Source organism: Melanotaenia boesemani, chromosome 4, assembly GCF_017639745.1.
Source record: "Melanotaenia boesemani isolate fMelBoe1 chromosome 4, fMelBoe1.pri, whole genome shotgun sequence".
NCBI classification, from domain to species: domain Eukaryota; kingdom Metazoa; phylum Chordata; class Actinopteri; order Atheriniformes; family Melanotaeniidae; genus Melanotaenia; species Melanotaenia boesemani.
In genome coordinates, this window is record NC_055685.1 from 10,389,482 (window position 1) to 10,400,305 (window position 10,824).

Sequence of the window (10,824 nt, forward strand, 5' to 3'; positions counted from 1 at the left end):
TAATTTGAGACATTTTGTGGACTTTAGCCATGTGATGGAGGTCCATCATTGCAGAATGTTTCTTGTCATGGTTAAATATTCTTAAACATACTATTAACATTGTATATAATCAATATGTGCATTTAATTTGGTCCACTTGTGATTTATTAATGCCAGCCTTCAGATCAGATGTGTGGAGTACCTGCAGTGGTTCATGCAGATCCTGTGACAGTGTCATGTTGCCATTACAGGGCACTGTTGGAATAAAAGACTCCAACAATGACCATCAATGATTTTCTGCTTTTGTCCAAAGTTTGAATAATTTAAAACAAAGGCACTGATACAAAACAACTTTAAAACATTAGTTTTATGTAGAAAATTAAACACAAACAGGACAAATAAAGACAGACTGCCGATACAATATTTAAGTAGGTTGGTTGTAAACGAAAATCCCACAGCCTGTAGGCACGTCTTCAGAGTGCGTCGAGGCTCTTCAGCCTCCGCTCAGTGAAGAAGCGGTGTGTCTGGTGGGTGGTGTTTTGGTCATCACCTCCAGCTGATGCACTAAAGTAAGACAGCATGGACCTGTTGTTCAGCCGCTGTGCTGCCTTTTCCCCATCCTCCTCATCATCGTCCCTGGGGACAGAGTTAACAAGACTGTTTTTCACACAGCGGTTAAACCTCATCTCTTGAGGTCAAAAATTTCCCACAGACATTAAGTGTGACCTGTAAATTAAAGTTGTGGTCAGGGACTTACAACACTTACAAATGAAACTATTCTTGTCTAGAAATTATCCTGTGCCTCACAGCCATTTTTAAATGCACTTTGTACCGCTTTCTACTTTCTCCATGACAAAAAGAAGATATATTTAAGACCTGAAGAAAATTCTTTAAAAGCTAAATACCTGAGAAATGTGGTGCAGAATCGCTAGTGGAAGACTGTGTGGTTAATACTTTGTTACCCTTTTCTATAATTATATGAATCTTTACTTTTATTTGTCCCAGGAATTAAGACTAAAATCAAGGATGAAGCTTGTTTACCAGTGAACAGCCACAGCCTTGCTGTCCATCAGGGTTTGGGCAGTGCTCCAGCTAAATCGGACAAACTGAGGGTAACCGAATACTGGATTGAGGTACTTCAGCAACCACGCTTTAGTTTTGGGGTCTGAAAAGACAGAAGAGAGGCCTTTTACCATCAGTTTATCTCCAAGCAGTTTCTACATTAGTTTGATTTAGGCAGTGTGAAATTTCAATCAAAACAAAAATAAAAGAATACTGTAAAATGTTTAATAAAAGAACAGTAAATAAAAATTCTATTTCATCTAGTACATTTAAAGATACCTTAATAGGAGGACTCTGACTTGATGAGCATTGTAATTACCGTTCGGGTATCCCGAGCCATAATCTGCATCCACCTCTCCTAGGTCTTCTGCAAAGTTCCAACCTTTCACAACACGATCTCTGGCAACCTAAAAACCAGTGACAAAAAAACTCTGCTGATAAAGTGTAAATATAACAAGGAAATGCTGCATGCAGACATGAAAACTGTGAAGAAAAATATATAAATAACTGAAGCTTCATTAGAGCCAGGAAGTTTGAGCAGGGGAGTAAAAACCTTCCTGCCGGTGACGGCAGCAACCGGTGACAACTTGCTCGGGCTGCCCTATAAATGTTAAGCATCAACATGATGACGGATGTGTGATGCTAAATGGGGCAAATTAATTCACAAATTAATATTATATTTTTTGTGCTCAAAACTCAAGCAGTTCTACTCAATTTGTTTTTCTTGTTTTACAGAACATTGAGTTACTTGTCACAAGCATCTAAAATATTTAGTTGCAAAAAAAAAAAAGCACTAGAAGCCAACAGCAACAGCTGAGGCTTCCACTCTGGCTGCCTGTGCAGGAGTCTGATTGAATGCACACCCACGCTGACTGAGTTTAGGTTAGTTTGTGTCACTCCTCTTTCATCAAAATGCTGAGAAACAGCTACAATTTGTCTGCATAACACCTGTATAGTTTTCAAGGTATTTACCTTTCAGTGTAAATACATGTAATGATCTCCCACAACTGCTGAGAAACTAACTGTAATGCCATAAAATTCAAGTGCAAAATAATTTTACTGTAATACATTTATTTTAATGTCAACAGATTCTACTATTATTTTAAAATAGACCTACTAAAGAAATTCAAAACTGAAAAGGAAGTTTATATGTAAACTTAAATAAATACCAATTTTGGACAACCAAATTAAGATTTTCATCCCCACAACACAGACTAAAAGGTACCTAGTTCAAATGTGATTAGTCACTGGACAACAAATTTATGAAACCCAACAAACATTTGCTTCATTATTCACCACCTATCGTGAGATCATTGCATTTCAGTCAAGGTTCCAGAGGCAAAAATGGGAGAAAAGGATTGCTAACCTTTGCACAGATGCTGGCCGCACTGACGATGGGGAAGAGGGAGTCAGCTTTTGGCCTTACAGTCACTTCAATGCCTGGAAACTGCTGAGAGAGTTTCTCCTCATACTTCTCAGCTGGGCCAACTGTGTCCACATAAACCTGAAGAACACCAGAGGGCAGATGGGGCAGAGCAGGTGGATTGAGAAGCAATAGGATTAAATAATATGAGAAACGGATAAGAGTTACTGCAAGCTTAAAGTCTAAATGAACGGAATATATGATTATGGCCTATTTGGAAAGAAAATCTGCCTTGAAAAGTTGCACCAAACATTAGAGAAAACACAAATCTATGTGTTGCTCTCTGACCAACTGATTAATAAAAGACTTGCAGAGTGCTCTATATGGTTGAAAATAAACAATGACGCCAAACAGACCTAGTAGAAATGAGACTTTGAATGTGAAGATTTATGTTCATGTAAATATTTTGTTTACTAACCTCTTTCAGCTGTACTCCACTGTCCAAGGCATACTGTATTAGACCAATGGCTGTATCATGTGAAAGAGCATTGAGGTTGTATTTTGTCCTTGAAGCAAAGTCAGTGATTGGGTTAGTGTGTGCAAATCAATGTCACAAGCCTTCATGTGTGCGAGCTGTATATGCCTTACCTTCGCAACATGCTGGTAGAAATGGTGTTGGGGGAGAGAATCTGCAAGGCCCAGCCTACATAACTTTTGGCTTCATCTAGTTTTTGGAACAGATTCTCTCTTTCTGCCTCTGAAAGAGTCTTAGAATCTGACAAGAGACAAGTTACAATCAACTGAATACATTTTATCACATAATCTGATGCTTCAACTACAAAGAAAAGTATTTAGTGGAAAACAACACATTTCCAAGATGGCAGAATCCTTTAGAAAAAACAGTGTTACCTGCTACTTTCAAGTCTTTCAGGTCCTCCTTTTTGGAAACTGGACAGAAACATATCCCATACACCATGGGCCCTGTATATATATATTTTAAAAAGTGCACTGTGAGTATGTATTTTACAGATCATAGAGATGTAATTTTACAGTGCTAATTTAACTAGCATACCCAGCACAGGCCCCCTGCCTGCCTCATCAACACCCAGACAGCAGTCCTCTGTCCTGCAGATGTCAGGGATCTCAGAAGCCAGTCGGCAGCTAACAGAGTTATCGGTTTCAAATGGGCTGAGGTCCATCGATGCTAGCTGGAAAGACAACCGATGCTACTTTAATATGTTTAAAATAGTTTTCAAGTTGTCTTAATAGTATAAAAGGTGCATTTAGGCTTCTCTTGTCACACTGTTGCTGTAAACTAACTCGTTAGCTAAAAGCTACATGCTGCTTCAAACTACTCCGAAAGACTTTTAAAAATAACAATACAGATGTTATGTTTGAAATTATTAGTTTAATTAGTCCCTAGACGACGCCGGTGTTTTAAAGATTATAAACATTTTACAAAAGCAAAGTCTTTTCGGACCTGTGTAGACAGTAAGCCCAGTCCTGTTTGTTTCCCTCAGCAGCAGATTTGGCGCTCCAGCCGTGACGTCAAACGTTTCCGCTTTTCCTTCTTCTTCTTCTCTGAACTTTCAGACGCAGTATCGCCACCAGCTGGACTGGAATCAAACCTGAACTTACAATTTACAACGATCAAACCAGCTCTAAATTTACAATTTAATTTAATTTTCAGTTGAGTTTGTTAAAAGGAATAATACAACATAAAACGTTTATAAAACAGAAGTATATTATAGAAGAATATTCTATTCTGACATAATTTCTATTTACTTGAGCACATTTCTATTCTATTCTATTCTATTCTATTCTATTCTATTCTACAGTCATTTGGCAGATGCTTTTATCCAAAGCGACTTACATTTGAGAGTAAGAACAACACAAGCAAGAATTCAAACAAGATGAGACATAATTAAGTGGTAGTCAGACTGCTGTCAGGTGCTGTCATGCAGTGCTAGAGGCAGTGCATATATATACATATATATATATATATGTATATATATGTGTGTGTGTGTGTGTGTCATTTATGTGACAACTACAGTCATGTGAAAAAGTACATCATTCATCAATTTTGAGGTTTTACATAGCAAGATGCTTTAAATTATGTGATTATCTCCAAGTGCAACAATAAATACAACCTTAGATGGGGAACAAAACATAAACATGAATACATATTAAAATATAATGTTATTTCTTTAATTAAAAACTAAGCCAAAATGCAGAGTCAACGTATTTTGCTTCCATAGGAGTTAAAAGAATATTTAGCAGCTGCTTCTAATTAACACGTTTGTTTAACTAATTATTAGCTGGTATAATTACCTCTCTAAAAGAAGAAGTATTGGTTATCTTGTCTGAGACATTCAGGTTTGTGTTACCACAATGCTAAGGAGCAAAGAGATACAGCTCTTAATGAAACCAATAATTGCTTCTAATCATTCTGGGAAGTGTAAGAACACTCAGACAATACTCAGAGAAACTGATAAAGAAAACATGTTTTTTTTTAGACTCTGCAGTCCTCACTTAACATGTTAAAGTTAAAGGTAGTGCAACTAGAAAAAGACTCAACAAGTAGGTTTTGTTTGGAAGGGTTGGCAACCTTTTATCTTGTGCATGGCTGCTGGACTAAAGTTTGAAAAGTTGCATCTGAACAGACCACAAGATACGACCAAAGTGCAGATGTTTGCACAGTGGCCCATTTGGCAAAAACCAAAAGCAGCATATCAACACAAACACCTCATTCAAATAGTCGGGCATGGTGGTGGAGGGGTGTTGATTTGGTTTTGCAGTCATTGAGTTGAACATGAACTCCTGTGTATACCAAAGTATTCTGGAGTTAAATGTGAAGCCATCTGTCTGGCAGCTGAATCTTACTCTAAATGGCACCACGCAACAGGACAGTAATCTCAAACACAGCATGGCCAAATCAAAGTTAACCCGACCCTGAAGTGAGACAGAGCGATGAATAAACAAATGCCTGCAAGCCTTAACGAACTGAAGCAGCTTAGTACAGAAGAGTACGACTAAATTCCTGATGATGTCATACACAAAATAGCTTCTTCATCTTACCGCTACTAAAGGTGGATCTACAGTCTACTGAATTAGTGTGTCATTTGTTTCATATCGTGGCTACATATTGGTTAAATTCATGTTAAATTCATGTTAAAGGTATGTATTATTGTTCTTCTTGGGTTGTATTTTTTACAATATAAAACCCGGTAAGGACAGGAGATCTTTAAAATTTAAAAAGTCATTTAAATGCTTTATTTACATCCATTCTTAGTCACCAAAAAGTCAAAAACTTTTGAAAAGTTTAAGCTATTATTTAAATGAATTTGTCCATGGATTTATTTCTGACCAATAACCCATAACCTCCATTCTTCTGAAAATTTTGAGCAATTAACTTTTGATTAGTTTAAGTTTTCCAGACGAAATGAACATTCTTCATCTTTATTTGTTTTGCTTAGGGAACTGGCATGTTTCACTGGTTACAGCTTCCCTTTTCTTTTATGTTTCAGCTACTCTTCATACTCATCATCACTCATCTTGACTTGCATCCAATCCAGTGGTGCTGAGCTACTCAACTGTGTTGCATCTTTACGTGCATGAATACATGCATGTAATAAATTTGTACAGAATTTAATTTAACCCCCCCCGTCATAGCTTTGCTCGTCTTCATCTTTGTGCAGTGTGAATCTACTGGTTTACAAAGCTATAGCTTTTCTGTTTGCATCACTTTAAAAAAAAAAAACAATGCAAACAATGAACTTGACATTTTGAATTTTGGATGCCCCTTCTAAGGGTCCAAATTGCAGCTGATAATGGAGGCAAGGAGGGAGCCTCAGGTGGAGAGGAGAGGGCAGAGTGAGAGGGAAGCCATGTACAAAAGTCCAAGTGTACGCTGGTCACTGAGCTGAAATTGGCCTTGCCTCTGGCTCCTTACACCCTCCCCTTCTTTCTCCTTGTGTCCCTCTCCCTGAGTGAAAGGCTCTCTTTGTCTCTTGCAGTAACACGCAGTCCCCAGCCGATTAAATGTGGGGAATTAGTAGTCAATTTTAGCCTACATCACACACACAAACACACTAAACAGCTTAGGGTGGTGGGGCTCTGATTGTGTTGTTGTTACAGTTCACACGTCAGCACTGTGTTTTTAATATATTTTTTTACCCTTCACTCACTTACTTATATGTTATTTCTACACCATGCAGTCAATAAGTCACACAGCTTTTTTTTTTATAAATAAATTGATTTAATAGATGACAACAATAATATTTCAACATTGCTTTTCTTGTAAGGAAGCAAAATACTCAAGTGAATGTGTAGCAAACACTTTACAAAACTATCCAGAATTATACAAAATGAAAAAAGCAAAGATGTGACACAACACATTATTACTTACATAAAACAACTACATGGCAAAAGGGTCAGTATAAAATGAAAAAAAAAGTGTGTCATGTCATGAAGGCTAAGTTGTGGTAATGACCATTATTCACATTGATAAAGAGGGAGAAGGGTGCTTGAGCACAGCATAGGAGGAGACGCTAAATATGAAGGCATGGCTTTGGCCTACATGTAGAGCGTTTGTACATGTGATTCTAATCCTTAAGTAGGACCCATAGCTGGCCAATTATCTCAAAAGATTTGGTTGATACTCCGTACTTACAGATTTTAGTTCAGTTATTAGATAAATTAAAGGTAAATAAAAAAAATGTTCAACACTTAAAAGAAAAACAAATAAATTGGAAGTTTACTGCACTGAAATTCACTTTCTTTAATCAGGAATCTGGGGTTGTACTTCTGCTTTGCTGTTGCCACAAAACAGAGTTGAGGTAAATGTCCAAGACTGAAATATAAGTTAAAATACATCTTGAAGAGCTCTCTTTCCCTCTCTTTTTCCTATTTTTTCCCCTTAAATGCTTATTTGTTTAGTTCAAAGACGGCAGTGTAAAGGAAGAACAGAAATAAAAGCTGTGCTATCTACAGAGAAAAGAAAAAAATTAAGTTGCAGTTATCCTTTTCTGGCCATGAAAAAACAACCCCAGGAATCATCTAAAATAAAAGAAATAAAAAATAAAAACTTTTCCTCAAAGCAGTGGTGCAGGTGTATAGGTGTAATATCAAATCAGACACAATAAAGTTACCCCCTAGGATATCAACGATGACAATAAACTTACTACTCATAAAATAACACATAAACATCAAATGATCCTTTAGTTTGGTTAATAAACTCTGATTATGTCAGTTTAAGCCCATCACCCCTGGATGTCATCAAAGTCGCTCATTAATCCAACTTTTGCCCATTCCCAGTGTCTCTGTCCCTCAACTACCTCTCATGATGTATACACACATGCTGTACACAAACTCAGAAATTCAATGGCACACATTTATTAGGTTCTCATGCTTCTGATTTTGGATGTTGGCCCATGATTCACACTTTGTTCTGTGTGAGTTTGTGGCTGTTTAAAACTGTGTTAGGTCCCATGGGTGCATCTTGCATTATATTGGCTAAAAAACTGTAAAAACCTCTAATATGGCACAGACGTACGCACATATACACAATCACACGCTCATGTATTTGTACATGCACAGAGATCCACTCACACACTTCCCATATTTCCTTCTGTTCAGCTGGTCAGCCTCAAGGTCTTGTGAGTGTGGTGTAAACAGGCTGCTCCCAGTGTGTGGGGCTGTGAGAGGGGGCCACACTGGAGGGGTCTCCTATGGTAGTGTACAGAGGCCTCTGTGTAGGGCCCATGTACGAAAAGGCTGAATACAGCCCCGGGGCTTGGCTGGAGTGGGCATAGTATGCCCCGGGGGCCTGATGCTCTCCATACTCAAACTGAGCCCTGGAGGCCAGCGAGGGAAATGCAGAGCCATAGTGAGGGAGGCTGAGTGGGGTGTAGGTGACATGGGTGCCTGAAGAGGGAGAGGATGAGGCCTCAGCGTAGTGGCTACCAGACGCAGACTCACTCTTGATCTGAGCCTTGGATGGATCAGAGGAGGACGGAGAGGCCTGAGGCTGCTGCTGTTGTTTGGAGAGCCAGGCGGAGTGCCCGCTGGCAGCAGCCAGAGCATAGGCATAGGAGGAGGCAGAGGAACCAGCCGAGGGGGCCCCGGCTCCGCTCTGGGGGTGGCCATTTGGAGGAAGGTACTGGTCAAACTCATTGACGTCAAACGGCTCAATGTTGGACATCACCTCGTGGCTGATCTCCCCAATGTCCATTGTGACAAAGTCGATGTGGGATTTAGCACTTGATGATGAGGGACCACCAGACGCCCCCTCAGCTCCCACCCCAAGGGCTCCCCTGGATCCCCCTGATCCCCCGACTGCTCCTGCTCCCCCCTCCCTCTTGTTGTCTGACAGTTTTCCAGACTGGAGCTCTGTCTTTGGGGTGGTGGGGGGTGTAGGCGGGCTGTGACCCTGACCTAAAGAAGAGAGATGCAACAAAGTGGTCAGGTGAACTTTGACATCATGTTTTTGTTGTTGTTGTTGTTGTTGTTTTTCCTGGTGTTTTCTTTTAATGGGACTCTTATCTTTAAAAAAAATCTAGCACTGAATTGTAATTCTTGAGCAAAATATGACAAAGAACAAATTGTGCACCCACCAGCAGGATGGTGATGATGATGATGGTGGTGGTGCAGGTCACCCAGGGGAGACCCGGCCCCACCATTGTGATCCAGGTGTAGGGTCTTGTAGTGTGACTGGGAGTGGCTGGCCTCCCCTTCCCCCTGACTATCAGATTCATTAGTAGGCATCAGTTTTCCATTTTTGCGTCTCCGGGGCTGGTACTTGTACTCCGGGTAGTCCTTCTTGTGCTGTTTCCTCAGCCTCTCTGCCTCCTCAATGAATGGCCTCTTGTCGTTCTCGTTTAACAGCCTGGAGGAAGGAGGAAAAAAAACAAAACAAAAAAAAAAAAAAAAAAAAAAAAAAAAAAACGGAAAGAGTTTCTTAGGCTTTCTGAGTAAACATGAAAGCAATTTCTTGGGAAATATCTGTAAATGATAAATGCTATTGCCGGCAATGTTTTGCGTAATAGGAAAATACAGAAATAATTCGCCAATTGGCTGGCCTAAATTTGACTTAATTTCGTAAAACAACCCAAAAACAATTAACTGGATGTCGCTTGAAAGTGTATTCCTTGTTCATAATCCCCAGATTGATCTGATAATATGTCCCCTTTTTCATGTTAATTCAATTAAAACATCACGACATGTCTATACGCACGGACACAGGAAATGTGCCACTGTTTGGCCACAGTGTTGTTGTCCTCATACAAACCTCCACAGTTTGCCCAGGGTTTTGCTGAGCTCCGCGTTGTGCAGGTGGGGGTACTGGTCGGCCAGTTTTCTCCTCGCTGCTTGCGCCCACACCATAAAGGCGTTCATGGGCCTCTTCACGTGGGGTTTAGTTTTGTTGCCGTTGTTTACGCGCACGGGCATGGGCACAAGTGTCCAGTCATATCCGTCGAGCACCTGACTCACCGCCTCTCTGATGCCGATCGGGAAGCGATCATCCTCTTCCTCAGATTTGGCCCTCTGTCTGCTCCCATCGTCGCCGCTGCCATCCGCCACACAGAGTGCGGTCAGCTGCTGCGGCGGCCCGCTCAGAGGCGAGTCCTGGCCGTGTGGCGCTCCGGGCTGAGTCGGTGAAAGCGAGTGACCGTCATCTGACCCACCGGGACTCAGCTCCGCCTCGGACAGGCTGTGCTCCTCACCGGACATTTTTATTTTGTTTGTTTGTATGTATTTTTAAATAGCACTTCAGCTGATAAGAAAACACTTATAATTTAAAGAATAGCGAAACTATTTAAATTCTTATTTAAACTGTTTTAATAAAAGTCGAAAGTCTCCAAAGTTTATTTCTGACACTTAGGAAAAGCCATGGTGATGCGTAAAAAGTGCCCAGTCCTCCTCAACGTTGGTTCCTTTTTGAAACGCAGCTATATCTGAAAACGAGACAAACAACAAATAGATTAGAAATAGTCTGATTAAAGTCCAGAAATGTGTAACGTCATTTTGTCTTTAAAACCACATTTTTAAGATATTAAACAAGAGATATTTAGCGAACTAAGAGCTTCTTCAAAACAACATCTTAGGCCAATAATAATTCTGCTCAGGCGGAACAACCGCATCCAGAAAAAAATAGCTTTTCCGATTAAAAATATATGTAGCCTACAGTTATAAAAGCAAAATTAAAGTCTTATTACTTCGAACATGACTTAAAAAAGGTACACATGGTATTTAAAAGTCGCTATTAAATATCCCCATTTGTCAGAAATTTTGCATTATAAAATTACATAACTTACCAATTTTGACGTCCAGTGGTTGAGCATGGGAGTGTGTGTGGCTGAGAGCAGAGCCGATGAATGGCTGCTCTGTGTGGCAACAGCGGAGCTTAAAGAGCGCCTTGT

The 10,824-nt window shown here is 39.9% G+C and overlaps 2 protein-coding genes across 3 annotated transcripts; both read right to left on the reverse strand.

Annotated features, from left to right (window-relative positions):
- Positions 1-328: 328 nt before the first annotated feature.
- On the reverse strand, positions 329-3,965 carry rnaseh2a (ribonuclease H2, subunit A). Of its 2 annotated transcripts, none has more exons than XM_041981815.1 (9): positions 3,885-3,965; positions 3,477-3,612; positions 3,314-3,385; positions 3,053-3,179; positions 2,883-2,970; positions 2,408-2,545; positions 1,361-1,448; positions 1,021-1,144; positions 329-615 (listed from the first exon to the last, which is right to left on the reverse strand). In XM_041981815.1, the coding sequence occupies exons 2-9, from the start codon at positions 3,601-3,603 to the stop codon at positions 453-455; spliced, it is 927 nt and encodes a 308-aa protein (XP_041837749.1). In that variant the 5' UTR covers positions 3,604-3,612; positions 3,885-3,965; the 3' UTR covers positions 329-452. The 2 variants fall into 2 exon arrangements, with proteins under 2 accessions (XP_041837749.1, XP_041837750.1); XM_041981816.1 differs by having other exon boundaries at positions 3,857-3,944.
- A 2,711-nt stretch (positions 3,966-6,676) lies between these two features.
- On the reverse strand, positions 6,677-10,824 carry LOC121638976 (transcription factor Sox-10-like). Its single transcript, XM_041984101.1, has 4 exons — positions 10,720-10,824; positions 9,693-10,359; positions 9,019-9,290; positions 6,677-8,839 (listed from the first exon to the last, which is right to left on the reverse strand). The coding sequence occupies exons 2-4, from the start codon at positions 10,133-10,135 to the stop codon at positions 8,052-8,054; spliced, it is 1,503 nt and encodes a 500-aa protein (XP_041840035.1). The 5' UTR covers positions 10,136-10,359; positions 10,720-10,824; the 3' UTR covers positions 6,677-8,051.